The following is a 25,442-nucleotide window of genomic DNA, read 5'->3' on the forward strand; positions in this document are numbered from 1 at the left end:
GTGTGTGTGTGTCTGTCTGTCTCTGTGTGTGCATGTCTGTCTCTGTCTCTGAGTGTGTGTCAGTCTCTTTGTATGTGTGTGTGTCTGGCTGTCTCTGTGTGTGTATGTCTGTCTCTATGTCTCTGAGTGTGTGTCAGTCTCTTTGCATGTGTGTGTCTGGCTGTCTCTGTCTCCGTGTGTGTATGTCTGTCTCTGTGTCTCTGAGTGTGTGTCAGTCTCTTATGCTGAATGTTGTTTCCATGAAAAAATGAAACACTTTTTCTGCTGTTTGTTGAAAGGTGGAATGGATGCAATTTACTTAAAGGCAGAGAAATAACTATTCAGTATTAAAATGAGAAAACTATGTGAAAGGTGCAATTTTTACATCATTTCAGGATTTCAATCAATGGACAGGTGGGATTGAAAGGTAGTAAAGCTGGAGAAAAACAAAACAAATGTGATTTAATAGAACAGAGGCCTGTTTGGATTAGGTACCCCCCCTCCATTAGGACTCTTTGAAACAGGTGGAACCATTTTAGATAGAAAATCCAACTACATCAATCCTTTTGATTTTTCCAAGGGGTATGTTAATTAGGTACCCACTTCATTCACATATCATTCCTCATACTGTCAGAATTGGAAGTTTGGGACTGTTCTCATCAATCCTGGCTATTTTCTTATTTTTGCTTGGAACACAAAAAACAGCCAAAGTTAAAACACCCCCAAAACGCCCCTCCTTTTGGAAAAGCTTTGATATTCAGGGACTGTCTCTGTGTGTGTCTGTCAGTGTATGTGTGTGTTTATCTCTCTGTCTCTGTCTGTCTCTGTGTCCTTTGTGTATGTCCCTGACAGTCTTGTCTTCTCTGGTCTTCTCTCTCCTCAGCCAATAAGCACAAGCCATGGATTGAGACAGAGTACCAGGGGATCGTGATGGAGAATGACAACACTGTGCTGCTGAACCCGCCATTGTTCGCCCTGGACAAGGATGCACCCCTGCACTATGCAGGTAAGAGCCCCGCCCCCTCACCTTGCACTACACAGGTAAGAGCCCTGCCCCCTCCCTCACCCTGCACTACGCAGGCAAAAGCCCCGCCCCCTCACCTTGCACTACACAGGTAAGAGCCCTGCCCCCTCCCTCACCCTGCACTACGCAGGCAAGAGCCCCGCCCCCTCACCTTGCACTACACAGGTAAGAGCCCTGCCCCCTCCCTCACCCTGCACTACGCAGGCAAGAGCCCCGCCCCCTCACCTTGCACTACACAGGTAAGAGCCCTGCCCCCTCCCTCACCCTGCACTACGCAGGCAAGAGCCCCGCCCCCTCACCTTGCACTACACAGGTAAGAGCATGCACCTTACACAGGAACGAGCATGTGTCCATTCTCCCTCCATGCACTACACGGGGAGCCCCGCCCCCTCCATCACCCTGCACTACACAGGTAGTGAGGCACAGGATGGATGTGTCCATTCTCGGGGGGGGGGAGTGGAACGTGATGTGTCCATTCTCGGGGTTGGGGAGGTTCACCCTGCACTACACAGGTAAGAGCCCCGCCCCCTCATCTTGCACTACACAGGTAAGAGTACCGCCCCCTCCCTCACCCTGCACTGCACAGGTTGAGAGTTTGCCACTCTAGAGAGTGCCCTGGCAGAGGCTGAATCAATAGGCTTCCACAGCACAGCACTGCACACGTTTCTTTGTCACTTCTTCTGCCTCTGTGGTTTGTCTGCTGTTTAGCTGACCCTTATTTTTATGCTGTGGAATCTTTAGATTCTTCTTGCCAGCACAGTAATTCATGTTGTTAATCATCCTCTTTTAGTACACATGTTCTGTTATTCATTTGACAGATTCCAGTGTTCCAAGAGCACTACATCAATACTCTGGAGTCCCCTGGCTCCCATTTTGCAGGTCCAGAGATACTGTAGCTTCACAGAACCACACACTCAAGTCTGTCCTGCCACTTCTTTAGCGCGTTTAAAAGGCTCAGCTGTCCGCTCTTGTCTCACACTAACAGGGATCAGTATTAGGTCCTCTGCTATTCCTAATCTACATTAATGATTTAGATTCTGATATAGTAAGCAAACTTGTTAAATTTGCAGACGACACAAAAGTATGAGGAGTGGCAAACACTGTTGCAGCAGCAAAGGTCATTCAAAATGATCTAGACAAGATTCAGAACTGGGCAGACACATGGCAAATGACATTTAATAGAGAAAAGTGTAAGGTACTGCACGCAGGAAATAAAAATGTACATTATAAATATCATATGGGAGATATTGAAATTAGAGAAGGAATCTATGAAAAAGACCTAGGAGTTTTTGTTGACTCAGAAATGTCTTTATCTAGACAATGTGGGGAAGCTATAAAAAAGGCTAACAAGATGCTCGGATACATTGTGAAAAGTGTTGAATTTAAATCAAGGGAAGTAATGTTAAAACTGTACAATGCACTAGTAAGACCTCATCTTGAATATTGTGTGCAGTTCTGGTCACCTCGCTATAAAAAAGATATTGCTGCTCTAGAAAGAGTGCAAAGAAGAACGACCAGAATTATTCCGGGTTTAAAAGGCATGTCATATGCAGACAGGCTAAAAGAATTGAATCTGTTCAGTCTTGAACAAAGAAGACTACGTGGCGACCTAATTCAAGCATTCAAAATTCTAAAAGGTATTGACAGTGTCGACCCAAGGGACTTTTTCAGCCTGAAAAAAGAAACAAGGACCAGAGGTCACAAATGGAGATTAGACAAAGGGGCATTGAGAACAGAAAATAGGAGGCACTTTTTTACACAGAGAATTGTGAGGGTCTGGAATCAACTCCCCAGTAATGTTGTTGAAGCTGACACCCTGGGATCCTTCAAGAAGCTGCTTGATGAGATTTTGGGATCAATAAGCTACTAACAACCAAACGAGCAAGATGGGCCGAATGGCCTCCTCTCGTTTGTAAACTTTCTTATGTTCTTATGTACTGTCATGCTGAAATGTTAGTATTGTCTCCAGGAGGGCAGTGTAAGCAGAACAAACCTGTGAGACTGGCACTGTCCGAACAGACAAACACAGATTAGCACACGTTCTTACGCTTGGTAGATTCTCCAATAGTAACTGAAACGTCCTGAACAAGACGCCCTTCCTGGCCCCCCTTCTTGCAGAACAGGGTCCAGTAAATGGGTACTGCAGTGAACAAACAGGACTCTGGGTCTCGCAAAGAGACTTTCAGAGCAATCACCTTGTCCACATTGCAGAGGCACATTCAATCACAACAGTACCTCTTTAATGCACACAAACACAGCTTCTGCAGTAGTGTCAGGCGCATTGTAAAATCACACTTTACGGTTTTTGTGTACAGACTACAGGCTACATGAAATGGTTCACATGTACTTATATCAATGGTTCCAGTTGCAGTCAGTCTGAAAGGACTGCCCAGAGCTTGTGAAACTACCTCTGCCTGAATTGCTTGAATAAAATTTCAGTCACCTCCAGTGCAGGGTACCCACCACTGATAAGATTCATGAAACTGGAAGGGTTTATCTTTGCACCAGCAGATGCAGCACCCCTGTACTTCAGCACCCCCAGCACAGCCCTGTACTTCAGCACCCCCAGCACAGCCCTATACTTCAGCACCCCCAGCACGCCTGTACTTCAGCACCCCAGCACAGCCCTGTACTTCAGCACCCCCAGCACAGCCCTGTACTTCAGCACCCCCAGCACAGCCCTGTACTTCAGCACCCCCAGCACAGCCCTGTACTTCAGCACCCCCAGCACAGCCCTGTACTTCAGCACCCCCAGCACAGCCCTGTACTTCAGCACCCCCAGCACAGCCCTGTACTTCAGCACCCCCAGCACAGCCCTGTAATTCAGCACCCCCAGCACAGCCCTGTACTTCAGCACCACCAGCATAGCCCTATACTTCAGCACCCCCAACACGCCTGTACTTCAGCACCCCAGCATCCCTGTACTTCAAGCACCCCCAACATGCCTGTACTTCAAGCACCTCAGCATCCCGTGGTGGATACAGAGCTTATGGTTGTGTTTCTCATCCTTTTCGTTCAACATATAAAAGAGGCTGTCCGAAATTCTTTACGTTTTCTCAAAACGTACAAAGCATGTATTTTTATATAGTTTGAAATATTCCCTTGCCTCCCTCCAAAAGTATTGTAGCCACCAGAGAGTCAGTTTTGTCCAGTCCATGGTACATGATATTCCTCTTGATTGAGAAGAAGGATCCTTTAATGTTAGCACACATTTCCTTCCAACGCACAAGGAAGTATAGAAGGCAATGGAGCATCATCAAGCTCTGCTTATTCTTCTCAGAGTATGTTTACAAGTTTTCTTGGGCTTATCAAGATCCTTCCTGATGCAATGTGATTAGCAATTTCAGTGTATAGTGATCATTTGAATGGCAAATGGTACAGAAAGACAGCGCCATACAATTTATTTAAAATACAATTCATTGTTAAATGGTACATAAAGACAGTGCCACACAATTACATTAAGTGGCGGAAAAACAAAAGTTTTTATTTGTTAAATTATTCCTCCAGTTTGCAAATATATGCACAATTCATTCAGACACGTACACTAATAAGTCAAAATCCGTTTCTCATACAATACACCTACAGAAAGAACTACAATACCCAGAATTCCATGGTTCAGTCATGAGAGAAATTGCCTACAGAAGTGAGGACTGTGTAATAAGGTTGGCAGTGCTCAGCTTCAGGCTGGCTCCAGCAACCTCTGCTCCGGCTCTGGTGCAGCTCCGCACTGCTGCTCCAGCTCCGGCTGCTTTTCCTGGCTCCAGCTCCGGAACCACAGAAAATAGTGCAAACTAGGATGGTATCATTATCAAGTTTTTAAATTTTTTTATTTGGTGTTGCTTGGTTATAAATATTCCAAGATGATTAAAAGAGATAAGAATATAGAATATCTGTTTTTAAAGCTTCACTGTTCTATTTTCTTGTGCAACTTTTTTAGGTACCAGTTTGGCAAAATCAACATATTTACAAGATAAATACATCTGTTTAACCATTCAAACATATAACACAGGAAATAGTATATAAGAGAAACAAAAAGCAGTAAAATATGTTTCTTGTTAAAAGTTAGGGGTAAGTAAAATATTAAATACTAGAGAAAGGAACATATTTATATGTGATTATTAATTGGAAATGCTAACACAACATATTAAACATAAGCATTTTTTCCATTTAGTTTGACCTGTTTTTGTGCAATCATGTTCAATTATGGTGCTTCTAGCAGTTACTCCCTCTGTCTGGCACTGAGTGACTTGTTCCAGTTTCCCCTTTCTCAGTTCTTACTCAAGGATAGGTTAAAGTTTATCAGAATGATTTTGTTCAACATTTGCAGAATTCAGTCTTGTTCTCTGATCCGTGATTAGGTCCCCTCCTTAGGAGAACAGTCTTTCACTTTCCACTGATGTTGCAGCACACAAGAGAAACGATGTGACAGCTGTGCCAACAAAGGCATTGCGTCTTTGCAGTTTTTCCAGTAAGCCAAAGGGCAGGAGTCCAAAGGCTCCCTCTTCTTTACTGCATACACCTTCATCTCATTGTGCAAAGCATTCCCTTCCATGTTATCATTGTCTTCAGGGCTGCTGTCAGAAAGCTCATAGATGCTTTCAGATGTACGTACTCTCTAGGGTGGAGCTGGATCACTTTCAGCAGGTTTACAACATTGGCTATACTGGCAGTGACAGCACATACCACTTGCTTTTATTATTTATTTATTTATTTCTTAGAGATGCCCTTACCCAGGGTGACATACAGTTATATACAAACATACATATCAAGAATTACAATACAGTTAAGAGTAAGAAACAAAATACAGTGACTTCAGTCCTGATAAGAGCAAATACAAAACACAGTACAATTTGATATCGGGCGGTTCGAGAGCAGATAAGTGTTGATAGATACATCAGGATTAGATACAAGTGCAACTGAAATACAATACAGATTTGGTTAAGTGCAGGATTAAATACAGTAAAATAGGGAGCAGATAAGTGCATTAAAAGCAAAGTGCCGTATTGTCCAGAGGGAGAGTTGAGTTTTGCAGGTGTTGTCTGAATAGATGTGTCTTGAGGAAGCACCGGAAAGTGGTCAGGGACTGGACTGTCCTAACATTCATAGGATGTTTGTTCCACCACTGCGGGAGGGTGGAGAAGGAGGAGGAACGGGCTCTGGAGGCAGGGGAGCATAGAGGAGGTACAGCCAGTCTTCTAGTGCAGGTGGAGCGAGAGTTCGGGAGTGTAAGCAGAGATGAGGGTCTGGTGGTAACGGTAGGCGAGTATAAGAGTAGTGAACTCGATGCGAGCGGTGATCGGGAGTCGGTGGAGTGAACGGAGCAGTGGAATAGTGTGGTAGAAGCGAGGCAGAGCGAACACTAGGTGAGCAGCGGAGTTCTGGATGAGCTGGAGTGGACGGGTGGCGGACGCAGGGAGGCCGGCCGGGAGAGAGTTGCAGTAGTCTAGTCGGGAGAGTACCAGGGCCTGGACACGGAGTTGCGTGGAGTAGTTGGTGAGGAAGGGTTGGCTTCTTAGTATGTTGCTCAGGAAAAAACGGCAGGTGCGTGCTAGAGTGGAGATGTGCTGGGAATAGGAGAGGCAGGGGTCCAGGGTTACTCCGAGGGTCTTGGCTGAGGAGAAGGGGGAGAGTGTGGTAGATTCTAGAGGAATGGAGATGGAGAGATCAGAGGAGGGGAAGATGAGAAGAAGAAAAGGTCGAGAGGTTGAGTTTGAGGTAATGCAAGTGCATCCAGGAGGAGATAGCAGACAGACAGATAGAGATACGGGAGGGGATTGTGGGGTCGGGGGGAGGGGAAGTTGAGGAAGATCTGAGCATCATCAGCATAGAAATGGTATGAGAAACCATGGGATGCAATGAGGGGGCCCAGGGAGCGGTTGTAGAGAGAGAACAGGAGAGGACCCAAGACTGATCCTTGGGGACTCCTTTTGAGAGAGGGTGAGGTGTGGTGGTTAAGCCACACAAGGTTACCTTGTGGGTGCGGTCAGAGAGGTGCCGGAGATTCCCAGGTCAGCAAAAGAGGATTGGAGAATAGAGTGATCGACAGTGTCAGACAGGAGAGCAGTTTCAGTGGACTGAGCAGAGCAGAAAACAGATTGGAGAGGGTTGAGCAGAGAGTTGTTAAACAGGAAAGCAGAGAGCTGGTGGTGTACTGCCCGCTCGAGGGTTTTAAAGAGGGACACAGGATGGTTGTTCTGGAGGGAGGTGGGGTCGAGGGTAGTTTATTTGAGGAGGGGGGAGTGATAGAAGCTTGTTTGAAGGCAGAGGGAAAGGCAGAGAGGAGTGAGGTGTTGAGAAGGAAGGAGATGAAAGGGAGTAGAGCAGGAACAGCAGCTTGAAAGAGGTGAGTGGGGAGGGGGTCCAGGGCACATGTGGTGGGTTTGTGGCCCTGGAGGAAAGGAGGAGGGTGAGTTAGTAGGGGAGACAGAAGGTGTTGGGGTTGGAGCAGTGGGGGTGAGGGGAGAGATATCAGAGATTTTAGAGGAGTAGAAAGAGGCTAAGTCCTCAGTAGAGATAGAGGAGGGGGGAGGATTGAGGAGGGAGAAGGTAGAGAATAGTTTTTGGGAGTTGTTAGTGGAGGATTGGATAACAGATTGGAAATAGGAGCGTTTAGCAGAGGAGAATGGAGGAGAGGAGGGAGCTGTAGAAGTCTAGGGCAGCAGGGAGTTTGGTTCTCTTCTATTTCTATTCAACAGAGCACAGTTCTGTTCTTGCCGTGAGGAGCACAGAGGCGAGCCAGAGTTGGGGTTGGGAGGGGTGGCAGGTCGGAAGGTGTTAGAGTATAGAGAGTTGGGAGGAGTCGATAGGAGGGAGGTGAGAGAGCGGTGGAGGCAAGGACAAACATGAGAGAGTGGAGGTTATGGCAGGAGGTGACAGTGGAGTAGGGAGAGAGGGGAGAGAGAGAGAAAAATAGATGAAATAGTGATCAGAGGTGTCCAGATTGGTGGCAGAGAGGGTGGAGGGGCAGCAGGCCCTGGAAAAGGTGAGGTCCAGTTGATAGTCAGCTTTGTGGCTAGGAGGGGATGGAGAGAAGGAGAAGTTAAAGGAGTGAAAGAAGCAGCGATCCAGCAGAGTTGGTGGGTTTGGAGAGATGGATATTGAAGTCATCCAGCAGGACAGTTGTGGTAGGCAGAGGGGAGGGAGGAGAGGAGATAGTCGAGGTCATCAAGAAAGTGAGCGAGAGGTCCAGGGGGACGATACAGTACAATACAATAGCAGGAGTCGATAGGAAGAGGTTAGTTGGACAGTGTGAAATTTAAAAGGTGTTCACAGAGAGTGAGGAGAGGTCAGAGCAGACAGAAAAGAGTAAGGAAGGAGAGAGGAGAAGACCAATCCCACCTCCCCGTCCAGTGAGATGTGGAGTATGGGACAGGACGTAGAGAGAGGACAGGGCAGCAGGAGTTAGTGTTATCAGGAGAGAGCCAGGTTTCAGTGAGAGCAACGAAATCAAGAGAGGTGGAATAAAGGAAGAGATGAAATCCGCTTTGTTAGCAGAAGAGTGAAAGTTCCAGAGGACACTAGAGAGAGTGCGGGAGGGGGGAGGCAGAGGGATGAGGTTAGAGGAGTTAGGAGAGCAGCAGCGGAGAGAGGACAGAGGACGGGAGTGAGGACAGAATAACAGCAGGAGCTATGGGGGGAGGGTACAGACCTGTCTAGTAGTTGGCGTCTTCCGTAGTACTTCTAGGTTCAGATTTTCTTAAACAGCCTCTCCCACCACCCTCACTTTGCAAGGGAACTGGTTAACAACTGCTAAACTGCGCAAAAGACAATACTTAAGCAATACAATAGTTTCAGTGCACTTCAGTGGTATCACACAATTACAAAAAGCTGTGTGGAAACTAATCAAATTGCAAGTCAACCTCTATTCAGTTTAACCACACTCACAACAGTAAAGCACCTAAATAACCACCACCTTAAACTTAAATATAGCTGATTATTTGGAATGAGGTAGTCAAGTAGTCAGTGGGAGAGATGGGAGAGATTTGAAAAAGGAAAGGTCCTCGCTCAGGCTGCCCTTGGTCGTGTGGCCCTTAGAACGCCAGCTGTCTAAGACACTGTTTGCCAATTTATACTGTCCTACAGGTCATAGTTAAGTTAAAGGAATTCAGCACATTTTGTACAGAGGAGGCAATGTTGTCCCCAGTATGGGACTGTGGCAATGTGCCTTGCCCCTGTGCATTTGTGTTTCACGTCATCTGTTATATGTGAATGTAGTGGTGCACGGGATATAAATGGGCCTGTGTAGCACGAGTAATTTAAAATATATAGTTGTATCTAGGCTCGGGGATTGCACAAACACTTCACATGCAGTTAAAGTATGTAATAGTATGTGAGCACAGGGATTGCACAAATTAGTTCATGTGCTGGGATTCAAGTGAATAATTAATGAATAATTAAATGAATAATTGAATTCCAGCGCAACTGTATATATAGGTGCACGTTTCACTCACTCAGAATTAGTGTGTTCGTGAGTGGAGAATGGAAGAAAGAGAGAAGGAGAAAGTATAAATAACAATTGCTATACTTGCTGGCTCTCAACCAGTGCGGTACTTGTTTGTTCCATGTCCGTTTTTCTGTTCTGGCTACTGTGCCATTTTATAAAGTGTTTTGTTAAATCTTTTTATTTATTAAATCTGTGCTGTAGCACTCTGTTACTCCAGTCTGTTGTCTCCAGTCACCTCCTGGCCTGACGTCACCACTACAGCCAGCTGGTCAAAGGGACTCGTTAGCAGGAATGCAGCCAATACATTTTACTGTTAAATTCCACTCCTGGTGGCATGTCATTGCAAGAAACTGCTTCTGATGTTTGGTGCAGGTCCACAGATTAAAAGTAATTGCAGCATGTGATGTAGACATTTGTTCTTATTTTACATACCCACAATGCAGCAGCATTGCTCAACTGTGCTCTGGAAACTCTTTTTCTTGAGGGTGGTTGGTATCCTGGACAAAGCAGGTTCGGGATCTTTCTGAAAAGATTCAAGTTCCGATCAAGCACTTTCTACAAAATTTCTTATGCAAAATGAAAGTTAGAAAAGTGTCCTTTAAAAACAGTGCTTTCATAAGTTACAGTAATGCATTATCCCACCTCTGCCACTGACTGACTCAGTATGTGTCCCTGAGCAAGTCACTTAATCTCCTTATGCTCCATCCTGCAGATGAGATGTTAAGTCCATGTCCTATTGTATGTGACTCTGCATATAATGCACAGTTCACAGCCTACCTCTGTAAAGTGCTTTGTGATGGTGGTCCACTATGAAAATAAAAATAAAGATATATTATTATTAAATATGAAGATGATGCTTGGAATTGTTTTATGCAGTATAACTATGCTTAATACTGTCCTTACTATTAAAAAGCTTTGTACATTTTATTTAAAAAAAAAAAAAAGTTAAATGTGATGATAAAAATATTCAATAACAGTCTAGTTCTATCCTCCTAGGTAAACAAAAAAAGAGAATACACTTTAAAAAAAATCTTAATTTAATCTAAAGGTGAAAGTGACAAATGAAAATTAGTTTTTCACAATTAATATTTATGGATCATTTTCTGTTAACAACTGGTTAATAAGGCTGAAAGTTTTTTTTTTTTTTTTTTTTTTTTTTTTTTTTAAATACTCCTTTGAAATACTTATATTCCAAAAGTATGGATTAGTTACAGAAATAACTAAGTATTGGTGGTAAATATATTGTTTTGCAGAACATTAAGCCAGTGTCCACACTGGCATATTTTACATCACTGTTTGAGGTATAGAATAGAAAGGGGCTGAAGGGCTCTGTTGAAAACCCATAGCTGAAAAGGCAGAAAGAAGAAAAGCATTGGACAGCTAAGGGACCCCTATGGGGGTCTGCTTAATGCCCATGATGGCTGGAGAGGTCACTGCAGGGGCCTGCTGGACACCTGCAGTGAGGGGGAGGGTAATCTGAAAGGTTACAGTATTGGGGAGGGGGGGGGGCTTGTTGGACAACCGTGATGGACGCTGGAGCAGCCACTCCTGACTGAAACTGTCTCTGATTCGCTGAATGAGCATTTGATTGACACGTGCTGTGAAGGTCCCGCCTTCTGTGCTTTCTAGATGTAGACACACTTTGTGGCGTTGATGCAAGGGGTGCGGGGCGAGCAGTGCTTGCAAAGGTACCACCAAATGTTCGTGTCAGGACAACTGAGGAAGTCAGCACCTCAGGTCACAGTAACAAAAACGCTTATTCACTGCTAGACATAAACTACTTTAGAGGTTTAATGGCTGCAGTATAGGATACTGACCTTAGGTTTAGGGTTTCGGTGTTGGGAGAGGATTATTCATTGTTTTATTAACAATAATATGATAACCAATCAGAGCTGGAAAGCGACTACCTGTGGTGTCGTTAAAGTGTGTGCAACGGGAAGGATGCTGCAGAGTGGAGAGAAATAAACAAATTCTTACGTGCTGAGGATTTGAATGGGATGTTTTTGCTATGAAGATAATGCTGGAGCCTGGGGATTCTCCAGACTCTGATTTCAGGAGTTGCGGAGGACAAGAAAGTGAGCTGGTTGTTGTGCTGGGCGACAGGGAAAAGACAAGGGATCTGGTGATGGTGCTGCAGAAGCAGACATCTGGGCAGAGAAGGTGGAGTGGTAAATACCGCCGAGCGAAGCTGTTATGGAGCTGACCCGGGAGTGGCTGGTTGAGTGGATCTCGGCTATGGGGAAACGGCAAACCAGTCATTGTCCGACGGCACGGAATGATCAATGAAATCGAAACACAACTGAGAGGTAAGTGAAGAGGGTATTTATAGTGCTAACAGTCTTAATTAGCTAACGTGTAAATTGAATGATTCAATTTGGTGACGCGGAGATTGGTGTCTCGGTGGAACACTGGGACCAGTGTTCCAAAGGTGGGAATGTCTCAGCCAAAATTAAGTTTATAACTAAAGTTCGAGAGAGGGCCTCCTCCCGAATTTTACTTATAAACTTCATTTTGGATAGGCCAGTCCCACTTTTGGAACACTGGTCCCAGTGTCTCCAGAACCTTTTTGGGATGCTCATTTTGTCCTGTTTTTCCCCCATAGCATTGTCACATCGGTAACAGAATATTGTATTTTCATGCAGGGTGCTGTGTTACTACTATATTTAAGTTATTAAAGTATAATGACACTGAAAGTAAAACCTGAGGTATAAAAGGTATAAAAAGGACATTGGATAGCGGTTTTAATAGCATGCTTTATTTTGTACTGTTTGTTGAATCCCCTTTGCAAAGCTCAGCCTTCTGAAAACTTCCACAACAGGGTTGTGCACGGATCATCGACCACGGAGGGGTGCCACCACACTCAAGCTGCATTCCCCAGCTCTCTGCAAGGGGCAGCCTACTTACTTACCACACCTGCGCCCTCTGGTGGTGGGGAATTCAATGGAACCTGGGAAAGGAAGAAAGGGAGTTAACACCAAGCAATTCAACAAATGGTGAACTAAAACAACAGAAACTTTACTTACCATTTGCAGTAACCCAGATGAGAGGTTACATCAACAGCTCCTAGTTGCAAGCCTGGGAAGAATCGCCCCCTGGGCCGGATGAGATCCTCCCAACAGTACTCAAAGAAATGAAAGAAGTTATTTACAAACCGCTAACCAAGATCATGCAACAATCTCTTGACACAGAGGTTGTACCAACAGACTGGAAAATTGCAAACGTAATACCGATTCACAAAAAGGGAAACAAAACGGAACTGGGTAACTACAGAACAATAAACCTAACTTCATTATATGTAAACTTATGGAAACTATAATAAGATCCAAAATGGAAAAATACATCTATATTAACAGTATCCTGGGAGACAGTCAGCATGGCTTTAAGACTTTTTTGAGGATGCAACATCGACAATGGATAACTGCAAAGCATATGACATGGATTATTTAGATTTCCAGAAAGCTTTTGACACAGACCCACTGTGGCAAAGTGCCCCGCCCCTGTGTATATTTTGTGCTGTATGTTGTGTGTTAATGTTGGTGTATAGTTATTGGTACACGGGATATAAACAGGTCTGTGTAACACAAGTGTTTAAAATGTATATTTGTATTTAGGCACGAGGATTGCACAGCACTTCACATGCAAGTAAAATGTAATAATATGTGAGCACAGGAAATTGCACTTTCTTAATTCACATACAGTTGTACCGCGACTCCAGTTGAACGATTGATTAGCAATCGAGTCTCGGTACAGCTGTATAAAAGCAGCATGTTTTCACTCGCTCGGGGTTGGAGAATGGGATTGGAGATGGAGGTAATAATAATAACAATAATAAATAATAATAATAATAATAATAATAATAATAATAATAATAATATATACTTGTTAAAATACAAGCTGTTTTGTCTGTATAGTCTGTTTTGTTTGTCTCTTTATTTTGGCGAAAGTGCTGTGTCCTGTGTTTTTGTTTGTTACAACCTTTTTATTTACTGTTCTGTTCATTCATTAAATGCTGAGCACAAGTAGGTGCTCAGCTTCCCCACTCTGTTGTTTATTTCCTGGTTTCTGGTCCAACGTCACCCACTACAGCCGTCTTTGTCACACGTGGTGTCATTTTTGTATTACCAGTGCCTCCTAGACACAGACCAGAGTGGGAACTGCAGTGTATTTAAAAAAAAAAAAAAAAAAAATGCAAGGCTGGAGAGATGGCTATACTGAGCTGAAGGAGCTCCTCAGTGGTCTGGTGGTGCCTTGCCTGTGGGGTGTACGGGCACGTGGTGGTTGTCTGCCCCTACCAAGAGGGAGAGGAGGAACTGGCCAAGGGGAAAGGTGAGGAGGAAGCAGAGGGAGCCAAAGTGGTGCACGATGTGCATTGCTTATGGGCATAAGGACGAGAACTGCCCAGAACAGGAGCCAGAGGATGAGGATACCAGCTGCCCTACACCTGAGGGGGAGGAGCCTGAACGTCATACGCCTGAATGGGAGGAGCCTGAGTATCGAGTGCCCAGAAGGGGGGAACACAGGTGTCTACAGCCCACAAAGGGGGAGTGGGAGTGTCCACAGCCCAAGTCTCCACCAGCAGAGGGACAGTGCCTACTGGTTCCGTCTCCAGCGTCAGTGGGAGAAGCTCTGCTTGCTCGAGGGCCACCATCAAGTGAGATCTGGGACTGGCTGACGGACCCTGATGGTGGCCTGGAACGAGACCTCCCGAAGGTAATCAACCTGTTGTTGGCCTGAGAGAGGAGCTGCCTCTGTCTCCACCTCCAGGAGCAGAGCAGCTGGAGCTGCCTCTGCCTCCGCCACCTCCACTGCCAGTAGCAGAGCAGCAGGAACTTCCTCTGTCTCCACCACCTCCACCGCGAGGAGCAGAGCAGCAGGAGCTACTTCTTCCTCCACCTCCGCCTCCACCAGCAATGAGGAAAGCTTGCTAGACTCTTGACCACCAGCAGAGGGTGATTGCCTGCTGGGTCCCTATCCACCATCAGAGGATGAATGCCTGCTGATATCATTTCCCCCACCAGCAGAGGATGAATGTCTACTGGTATCACTTCCCCCACCATCACGAGGAGAGCAGCTGGAGCTGCCTCTGCCTCTGCCTCCATCACCATCAGGGGGAGAGGAGCAGGAGCTGCCTCTCCCTTCACCATAAGGACCAGGACTAGATGCTGGCAGTCCTCAGCAGCCCGTGCATAGGCTGCTGAGTGAAGCACTGGGAAGAACCGCCCGGCCGCATTGGCCGAGAAGTGGGCTAAAACCCGCACCCCAGCTTGTCCTGACTTCTCACACATCTTTGCCCAAAGATGCCTGCCTCGCTTTGCCCAAGGTTGCCTACCTCACATTTCCCAAGGTTGCCTGCCTCGCTTCGCCCAAGGATGCCTGCCTTGGTTTGCCCAAAGATGCCTGGGGTTGCCAGTAGCTCTGCATCTCCTGGGGTTGCCAGTTGCTCCGCATCTCCTGGGATTGCCAGTTGCTCCGCATCTCCTGGGGTTGCTAGTTGCTCCGCATCGCCTGGGGTTGCCTGTTGCTCCGCATCGCCTGGGGTTGCCTGTTGCTCCGAATCGCCTGGGGTTGCCTGTTGCTCCGCATCGCCTGGGGTTGCCTGTTGCTCCGCATCGCCTGGGGTTGCCTGTTGCTCCGCATCGCCTGGGGTTGCCTGTTGCTCAGCGTCGCCTGGGGTTGCCAGCCGCTCCGCACCGCCTGGGGTTGCCAGCCGCTCTGCATCGCCAGGGGCTGCCTGTTGCTTCGCATCGCCTGGGGTTGCTGGAGCTTCTTTCACCAGGGGTCGTCGTCAGCTCTGCTTGGCCGCAGGGGTCAGTGTTGCCAGAGCCCCACCAGAGGGAGCTGCCTGCTATGAAAAAGGGGGGAGAGGTCAGGAGACCACCTTCCCCCGCAGCAGTTTCGCTGCCAGAGATTTTGTGGGAGGTCTGGAGACCACCAGCCCCAGCAGCTTTTCCGCTGCCCCGGCTGAAGGAGTCAGTCTGGGAGCTGTCAGCACGTCTGCTGACAGCCGCACTATTGGCAGCATTTCTGCTGGCAGTTGAACAGCGGGAGGAGAGATTCGCCCAACTGTCAGCACTTCTGCTGACATCTTGGCCAGTAGCAGCCTGGCTACTGGCAACTTTGCCGCCCATCAACCCCTTAAAGTCCCAGTTCTTGGCCAGGACTTTGATCAAGACTTTTGGGATTTTAAGGGGGGATTTGGCCATTGAGGCCATATGTGCTTTGTACAAGAGGGGGGGTGGTATATGTGGGAAATTGCCCCGCCCCTGTGTGTATTGTGTGCTGTATGTTATGTGTTAATGTTGGTGTATCGTCATTGGTACACGGGATATAAATGGGTCTGTGTAACACGAGTGTTTAAAATGTATATTTGTATTTAGGCACGAGGATTGCACAGCACTTTACATGCAAGTAAAAAGTAATAATATGTGAGCACGGGGAATTGCACTTTATTAATTCACGTGCAGTTGTAGTGAGACTCCAACTGAATGATTGATTATCAATCGAGTCTCGGTACAGCTGTATAAAAGCAGCATGTTTTCACTCACTCGGGGTTGTGTGTTCGGTGAGTGGAGAACGGGATTGGAAACTGAGGTTATAATAATAATAATAATAGTTAATAGTTAAAATACAAGCTCCTCGTGTTTTGTCTGTATAGTCCGTTTTGTTTGTCTCTTTATTTTGGCGAAAGTGCTGTGTCCTGTGTTTTTGTTTGTTACAACCTTTTTATTTACTGTTCTGTTCATTCATTAAATACTGAGCCCAAGCAATTGCTCAGCTTCCCCAAAACTCCACCTCTCTGTTGTTTATTTCCTGGTTCCTGGTTTCTGGTCTGACGTCACCCACTACAGCCACACCCACTACTTTATCACACCCACATAAAAGATTAATTCTCAAACTGAACACAGTAGAGATTCAATGAAATGCATGCACATGGATTAGGGAGTGGTTAACATGTAGAAAACAGAAAGTACTCAAAATGGAGCGGGGTAACCAATGGAGTATCACAGGGATCAGTATTAGGTCATTCCTAATCTGCTGTACATTAATGTCTTAGATTCTGGTATAGTAAGCAAACTTGTTAAATTTGCAGACGATACAAAAATAGGAAGAGTGGTAAACACTGTTGCAGAACTGGGCAGATACATGGCAAATGGCATTTAATAGAGAAGTGTAAGGTACTGCACGCAGGCAATAAACATGTGCATTATAAATATCATATGGGAGATTCTGAAATTGAAGATAGAATCCATGAAAAAGACCTAGGAGTTTATGTTGACTCAGAAATGTCTTCATCTAGACAATACGGGGAATCTATAAGAAGGCCAGCAAGATGCTCTGAGATATAGTGAAAAGTGTTTAATTTAAATCAAGCGAAGTAATGTTAAAACTTGACAATGCATTAGTAAAACCTCATCTTGTATATTGCGTTCAGTTCTGGTCATCTCGCAACAAAAACGATATTGCTGCTCTAGAAAGAGTGCAAAGAAGAGCGATCAGAATTATTCTGGGTTTAAAAGGCATGTCATATGCAGACAGGCTAAAAGAATCGAATCTATTCAGTCTTGAACAAAGAAGACTACACGGCGACCTAATTCAAGCATTCAAAATTCTAAAAGATATTGACAATGTCGACCCAAGGGACTTTTTCAACCTGAAAAAAGAAACGAGGACCAGGGGTCACAAATGGAGATTAGATAAAGGGGCATTCAGAACAGAAAATAGGAGGTAATTTTTTAGAGAATTGTGAGGGTCTGGAACCAACTCCCCAGTAATATTGTTGAAGCTGACACCACTTCTCAGTCTCTACTGTTTACTCAAAAAATAAACTCCAGCCAAGATCAGAAAATAATTAGCTTTTGTAAAATGCATAGTTATCTAATTTAGACTGTCAGAAGACACTTTCTCATAATCATGGACTGATACTGAAAAGTGGAATAGGCATCATGCAAACACAATTAACAGGTTCCTTTCTGTTTTAAGCGATGACCTTCACTTACAGCATGTTAAATGGGCCTACGTGGATTACTATTCACTTAACTAATTCAGAAAGAAATTCCTGTTTCTGCAGTGAGGACAGCTTTCTAAACAAAACTCAGAAAAGTGGACTAGTGGGCTTCATTTATTGCAGTCAAAAGAGGATATTTAACACATTTCACCACCTTTTAATAGTAATAGTTTAATAGTAGAAAGTGGCTGAAAAAAATCCTAGTATCTGTTAATCACGGCACACTAATGATCCAAGCAGAAATGGCAAAAGAACAAATATACAGAACAAATACCATGTCATATTAAATGGTAAGAAATTCAATGTTTTGAAAAAATGGATTCTATGAAGTAACAATTGAATACATAGAAATATTGAGCTATGTAATGTTTTCATACAGGAAGGGCCTAGTTTGCAGATTGGACACTGGAGGATAGCACGGACAGCACTTATTCATAAAGTAGAATCTTGGAATGTGATATTATTGAATTGTTTCTGTGTATTGAAATAACTAGTTGTGTAGAAATGAAATTGCAAAGACAATAAGATCATTTAGTCACAAAAAAGTTTTTGAAAGTAAAAGATTCCACTCTGAATATCACCAAGAGTCTGCATTCACTTTAAATACGATATTAGATCAAACACCGTCAAAGTGAAAATAAAAACCTGAGATCTTCCCCATAGCTTGGATGTTGAAAGTTATTCATACTGTTTCTATACTGTCCTAGTTTAAGGACTTACAATTCTGGTCACCTTAGGTCTTGAAGAAGAACATGCTGTGTACACTTGCTAATTGATATAATTTTGGATGACCAATTTGCTGAATACAAGTAAAATAGGCTGATTCCCAAAGAGCAGAATAATTCTTCTAGGAGAGAGCAGTATTTTGTACTTTTCGCCTCTCCTCCAACTCGCTGCACGCCATGATGTTCATCTTCCTCAAATGTACTGACGAAAATCATGAACCCTGCTCTGCAGACCTTATACAGACCTCCCTCCTTAGTTCAGTGCTAAATACTGAAAGGAGTGAATAAGTGAAGGATCCTCCTACAGTACAGTATAGGGATTTACTAGCGACATGGTAGAATGGATTTCTGGACAAATGTTGTTGTTGCTATTTGTATGTACCTGTGCTGGCCCTGGCTGACAAAGTGGATAAACTAACCTATCTTTGTCTCCCTCTCTCTCTCTCTCTCGCTCTCTGCCGCCTCCCCTCTCTGCCCAGGTGAGGTGTGTGGGTTCCGGGTGCACGGTGGGGGGGGCAGCGTCCCCTTCGAGGCCGTGGTGCTAGACAAGTTGACGGGGGAGGGGCTGATCCGTGCGAAGGAGCCGCTGGACTGCGAGTCTCAGAGAGAGCACAGCTTCACCATCCAGGCATACGACTGTGGAGAGGGACCAGAGGGGACCAACAGCAAGAAATCACACAAGTGAGAGATGTCGTCTATATTTTACATCTAAGGTCATATCACAGCGTAGTTTCCTTACAAATTACTATTAAAGAACTTAGTCACTATAGTTCACCAATTATGCTATAAACTACAGCAATACATTACTCCAATAGTAATTTGCAGTTCCGCAGTTAATTTTAATTGATTAAATCATGAATGTTTACTCTCTGTAAAAGTGCACCTTGTTTCAAACAAAAAACCACAGACAATTTAAGAAATAATGATTTTTAACAAGTTTTATTATATAGCACACATGGATAAGCAAAGACAACACATAATAGATATTCTAAATCTAATAGCTATAGGCAACTCATGATAGGTTAAGAATGACATATTTACCCTTGTGAAGCTTGAAGAAAGGTTAAGAGCAGGAATGTTTCAAAGTTTTGCAAGTCCAGTCGTAAAAAGAGTCCATTAATGTGCAAAACTTGATTTAAAAGTCCTGGAGTTTCATTGCAAATTGTTAGATTTCCAAGAACAATGTGTGAAGTTCCTTTTAAAATCCCACGTAGAAAGTCATGCAGTTAATCCAATTCAAAGATATTGTCTTTTGGTTGCAGTTCAATTCAAAGTTTAGTTCCAGGGCAGATTGAAGTTCTTAAGTTGAAGAAGGTTTTCTCCAACAAGGCATTTTCTGTAGCTTCCAGATATATAGATGATTCCTCAAAGAATAGGTCCAAAATAAAACTTGAATGGATGGAAAAATCAAGACCCCAAAATCATTCGATTTTCAGTCTTTTAAAATTGGCATGAGATGGGTGTTCTGAGACACCAGCCAATCATTTGGGATTGACCCAAAATGTAACCTCATTGGCAGTTGTCCTTAGAAAAAGGTGTGTCCTTGATCTTCAAAGAATTCTTGTCCGTGCCTTGGGTAAGGCTGTCCATCAAGTATCTTCTGAAAAGGTCAATTAAGAAAAGTCTCTTATTAATAACTTCACTGTGCTCCTTCCTGTCTCTATAAAACCTTCATATTCATGTTGCCCACAAAAAGATGAATAACTCCATACCTTATTATATATAGCTATTCAGAGCCTGAGTAACACAAATTATATTTGGTTATAAAGTACTATTTGTTCATTTTAAATTGTAACTTATTCTTTACAGATTTAACCATGTATGTGCCAAATGTCATTGTAAAGCACAAAACAAATATTTTTAATCCTTAATATCATACTGACAGTTATCAAAATACAATTTGACAGACAACAGTCATCACAATGTGTGTAGTGTTTGGTATTGTTAGTTTAATAAATATATGAACAATATATGATCAATCTTGTATTTAGAAAGTTTTAGGAAAACTATGTATAGTCATCTAAACATTTTAAAGGTTTGCTGACTCGCAAAGCTAATTCAAAGACATTCTCTAACCCACTTAGAGTTACTCATAAATTTCAGTAGACATTTTAACACCTGGGCTAGAGACCATTTGTCATTTGTCTGACCATTTCGAAAAACAGACTCACTTTCTTGATCCACTTGGCCTGGTATCCTTATCTAATCAACACAATCTTGCTCATTTCTTCCTGGCCCTGGCTAGCAGATCTGCAGACTGCTTCTTAGTTTCTTTTGAAGCTTGCATTTTAAGTTGGATGAGGGGAGATGAGAGAAAGAATGCAGGAAGAACTGCACATACAAGAAAAATATAGAATTATACTAGAATACATAAATATCCCTCACACAGAGGAGGTGGAAAGAGGGGATGAGAAAGAGGAGGTGGTGAGGGGGATACAGTGAGTGCGAAGGTGAGAAAGAGAGAGAGGAGGGAGAGCACACACTCTCAAGGCATACTCAAGGTGCAATGCTGTGAGGTGTGTTTGTAGACAGGCTGCTTGTTTTCTCCGTCTCTCAGGGCCACAGTGCACGTGCGAGTGAATGATGTGAACGAGTTCACCCCAGTGTTCGTGGAGCCCCTGTACCAGGTGTCGGTAAGCGAGAGCCGGCTGTATGACAGGATCCTCAGAGTGGAGGCCATCGATGCAGACTGCTCCCCGCAGTTCAGCCAGATCTGCTTCTACGAGATCCTCACTCCCAACATGCCCTTCACCATCGACAACGACGGTACTGACTGTGTGTCTGTCTGTCTGTCTGTCCAGAGGTGCACTGCATTGTTAACACCTGCTCTTTGTATATACATACATTTTTTAAATCTCTGTTCTGCAACAGTATGTCTATTGCACTGCTGATAAATACTATAGACACTGCTAATTAAACAATAACATTAAAGACAAACACCTTGAAACAGATTAAGTATTTTAATCGGTGGAGTAGGACTGTGATCAAAGAAGGAGTGAGTACAGGTATTGACTTATTTACACTCCCCCCCCCCCTCCCCAGGTAACATTAAGAACTCGGAGGTTCTTGATTTCCATCGGCAGCGGTTATATCGCTTCTCCGTGACAGCGTACGACTGCGGCAAGAAGCGTGCAGCGCAGGACAGCGAGGTGCAGATTGAGGTGAAACCGACTTGCAAACCAGCCTGGAGAGGTGAGATACAGACTGCAGATCCCCTGCTGGGGGTGTGTGGGAGAGCTGTCTAGACAGGTTAGCTACAGACTGTGGAGAGGAGCAGTGGGAGTGGGGCTGGGGGGCCGCAGGCGGGAGGCAGAAGGAATGAGCAGGGGGCTGATGATAGCTGCCAGCGCAATTACTGAGGGCGACCTCTGGGTCTCAGCAATCAAAGGGTACAGTCTGCAGAGTATCAGTCTTTTGAAAAAAAAGAAAAAAGTTGGATTGTATTGGAGGATAATTTCATTGATACTAAATTGTTTGTCATTTCTGTAAAATATTTATTGAAGAAAGGCTCAGGTACTGAGAGCTTCAATAATCAGGAGAGATTTAAGAACGTGTTCAGTAAACTCAGGTGCGGTTCTCCGTAAAGTCAATTGCAATGATTAGGAAAGGAATTATCTTTTTCTATCTCTGTTTTTCCCTTTTCTGTTTCTGCTTTGTTTCACTTTTTAACCTCTCAATGAATAAAATTAAAATCAGGAGTTTAAATATTAACGGGTGTCGAGACGCGCTAATAAGAGCTGCAGTCTCTGGATTTATTAAACAAAAAACATAAACGCCCATTCTTACAAGAAACTCATAGTGACAACTGTGCGCCAATTATGAACTGCTGTCTAAAGCTCTGACCGAGGGTTCCTGAGTGACTCATCCAGTTAAAGCGCTGCCGCTGGGAAAGCAGGATGAGTTACACAGCTTGGACGGCACAAGTTCGCGTCCAGGCTGCGCAACGAGGCCGAACTTTGCTGGGGACCCCGAGGGGGGCATCACATTGGCTCTGACGTTCCCAGGGGTGAGGGGTGGGAAACCAGCAGGGATTGTTTCTCCATCGCGCAACAGCGAACCCTACTGGCCAGATACTAAGCACATTCATAGTGGATAAAAGCAGGGGCTCTGTTCTCTGGAATCAGTAGACCTCCCATCTCCTGCTCTGGATTGCTCGGCGTAAAAGCAATTCTACCTTTAGGCTTCTGAGATCGGAGGATGCTCAATTTTTAAAAAGAAAAAAATGTGAGGAAGGTCATGGGGTTTGCGGTACACTCAGAACAGATGTACTGTTTGTGCATCAATATTTGACAGTTTATTTCTAATTCTGGATATTTTGGCAGTCTCCAGGCTATTTGGCATAGGCACTGCTCTGATTACACTGGACCAGGAAAAGGTATTCTTTTTTCTGGATTATTGGATTTCCGTTTTCTGGATGGACTGGGTTGTTTAGTGCTCTGTACAGAGAAAATGGCTTTGCTTCACCGCACTCAAACCAGTTCCATTTTATTTATTTATTTATTTTACTATAAAAACGGGTGAGATCAAACTAGCATTATTTTAATTTTTTTATTCCTACCTTTATGGAAATTGGGCTAAGGATTTTTTAAAATTGAGATACTATGTGATTCTGAATGATTTGGCTGTGTACTGCAATCTTGTCTCTAAACCTGGACATTTACAAATCTTGGACTTTGGACTTTTTGGGTTGATTTGTTTGCTTATGTTTTTTTATTTATTAAAATTTATCCAATTATGCTATTATTGAAAATGTTATTGTAATCTTTGTTGTTGTTTGCCAATGTATTAGTTATTTATTTTGTTGTTATTGCTATTATCATTTGTTTGGTTTTATTTATTTGTTTATTTTTTGATTACTGACGATTTAAGCTATATTAGTAGTATGATCGTTACGGCTGGATTGCGTCCTGCTCCACAAGGGGGGGTGGGGGGTGGGACAATAGCCAGATAAGACACTGCTCCTCACAGACAGCAGCAGGGAAGATGTGTCTGCCAACCTTTTACCATAGCCTGAGGAGGCCTACCTCACCCTGCTCTGGCTCCCACTCCCACCCATTGTCCACAACCCCCGTCTGGCAATGGCTCTGGGGCTGCGCTCGCTACGCTGCGTGGGGAGGTTCCTGTGCCAGCTCCGTGCCGTGCTGCTGCTCCTGAAGGGGCTCCCTGACATACAGCCCCCCAGCGCTCAGACACACCGCCACCCCCCCGGGGGCTCCTCCTCATTGCGAGAGCCAGGATGCTGTGTGTGTTTTTAGTTTATTTTGTTAAAACTAAGTTTAAACTATGATTATGACAAATGAATGCATCACTTGGACATGTCTGAGATATATTTTGCCCTGAATCAGTAAATGCTGATCGAGCTGCTGTCTGTCTTATTGCTAGGTTACTGATCTTTTTGAAATGGAAGGTGAAGGACAAATTTAATATTTTGTGAAAAAAGTGTGTTAAAATGGAATGGGGTTTGGGTTGTCAAAAACATAGAAATGTATTTTTGATTTTGCTGTACTGTACAAAGGCTCTCCTTGATTAGTTTCTCTTTCCTCTCTCCTCACACTTCCCTCTCTTCTCTCCTCTCCTCCCTCTTTCTTCTCCCTCCCTCTACCCTCTCCACCTCCCCACCTCCCATACTGTTTCCTCTCCTCCCTCACACTCCTCACTCTCTCTTCTCTTCTTTTCTCCCCTCCCTCACTCTCAGGCTGGTCAAAGCGAATTGAGTACACCCCTGGCTCTGGCAGTGTCTCACTCTTTCCCAGCATGCACTTGGAGACTTGCGAGGAGCCGGTTTGGAACATCCAGGCCACCGTAGAACTGCAGACCAACCACATCGGCAAGGGCTGTGACCGGGACAGCTACTCCGACCGCTCTGTGAGGCGACTCTGTGGTGAGTACTGGGTGCGCAGAGAGCAGAGTGGGACCAGTAACACCCGACACCACACTGTGATAACATCCCCTTCACAGTATCACCCTGACAATAGCTTTACGATCGCATTACGATCGTGGCCTGTACTTCACAGTGTGGTTCTGTGCTGATGAGATGAAACCCATCCCTCCTTTGATAGGTGCAGTGCGCGGGGAGGTGGACCTTCTCCCGCCCCCTTCCCCCTCCACCAATTGGACAGCAGGGCTGACCACGGTGCCCTCCCCTGATTCGTCACTGGTGTTTGTGTTCAATGGCTCGGAACGGCAGGCGTGCGAGGTGCCCCAGTCCGCGCTGCGTGAGCTTGGCGTGTCAGCCGGAGACCACTTCACTTTGCAGCTGTGGATGAAACACGCCAGTGGCACCCAGCCGGCACAGCAGCAACACGGCCGGGCCAGGAGAGAAGAAGAGAGTATCATCTGTAACACCGTCAGCAACGGTGAGAGTGTGAGTGAGAGTGTGAGTAGTTTGTTATCGACTTTCACCCTGTGTGGAGTTTTGTCTGACTGCAGTTAGAAATAGTAAATAAAAATATAGTGTGAGCCAATGAGAAGTCCCCACAAATGTAGGAATGCAAACATGTGAGAGTGAGAGTGAATGTGTGAGTTAGTGTGAATGGGTGTGAGTGTGTGATTGAGATTGAGAGTGTGAGAGTAAGACTGAGTGCATTTGTGTGAGTGTGTGTGAGATGGAGTGTCAGCGTGTGTTTTTTGTATCGTCTGCCTGCCTTGATGTCTCTCTCTCCCTCTCTCTCACCCCCTGTCACCCCTCCATCTCTCTCTCTCACTGACTCCCCTCTCTTTCTGTCATGCTCAGATGACTCGTTTTCTCACTACTCTCTCTCGGTGCATGGCTGTCGTCTGTCCCTCCTGTACTGGCCTCAGCTTGACAACGCCAGACCTGTAAAGTTCCTCTGGAAGCTGGAACAGGTAAGAGATGCTGGAGAGAGACGGGTAATGTCCAGGCCACAGGCTTCACACAAGGGCTTGAGAGTTGTACACTGCTGTATTGTATGATTCTTTCAATGGAGTTCCACTCTCTCCATGTGTCTGTGTGTCTCTATGTCTGTCTGTTTGTTTGTGTGTGTATGTGTCTCTGTCTCTAGGTGTGTGATGATGACTGGCACCATTACGCTGTGAATCTGGAGTTCCCCACAGTCACGCTCTACGTGGACGGAGTGACCTACGACCCTGCGCTCATCCATGACAACGGCCTCCTTTGCCCCCCCGTCCCCCGCCCCCGCCTCGTCATCGGAGCCAGCTGGACAGGTGAGGAGGGGCAGACTGAGCTATTGTATTGAAAATTCCACTCAAATTGAATTGTTCTAAGACACTGTTTAAGAAGTTACT

The 25,442-nt window shown here is 44.8% G+C and overlaps 1 protein-coding gene across 5 annotated transcripts in view; it reads left to right on the plus strand.

The window, feature by feature from the left end:
• LOC121296620 (calsyntenin-3-like) overlaps positions 1-25,442 on the plus strand; it is a 71,457-nt gene that overhangs the window by 13,088 nt on the left and 32,927 nt on the right. For all 5 annotated transcript variants that reach the window (XM_041222359.1, XM_041222356.1, XM_041222360.1 and 2 more), the window contains exons 4-11: positions 863-985; positions 18,656-18,857; positions 20,734-20,942; positions 21,219-21,368; positions 23,872-24,057; positions 24,236-24,532; positions 24,910-25,022; positions 25,199-25,361. In XM_041222359.1, the coding sequence (XP_041078293.1) occupies positions 863-985; positions 18,656-18,857; positions 20,734-20,942; positions 21,219-21,368; positions 23,872-24,057; positions 24,236-24,532; positions 24,910-25,022; positions 25,199-25,361 (1,443 nt within the window). The remainder of the gene's footprint in view (positions 1-862; positions 986-18,655; positions 18,858-20,733; positions 20,943-21,218; positions 21,369-23,871; positions 24,058-24,235; positions 24,533-24,909; positions 25,023-25,198; positions 25,362-25,442) is intronic.

The sequence above is a fragment of the Polyodon spathula genome, chromosome 21 (assembly GCF_017654505.1).
Source record: "Polyodon spathula isolate WHYD16114869_AA chromosome 21, ASM1765450v1, whole genome shotgun sequence".
Taxonomy (NCBI): Eukaryota; Metazoa; Chordata; class Actinopteri; order Acipenseriformes; family Polyodontidae; genus Polyodon; species Polyodon spathula.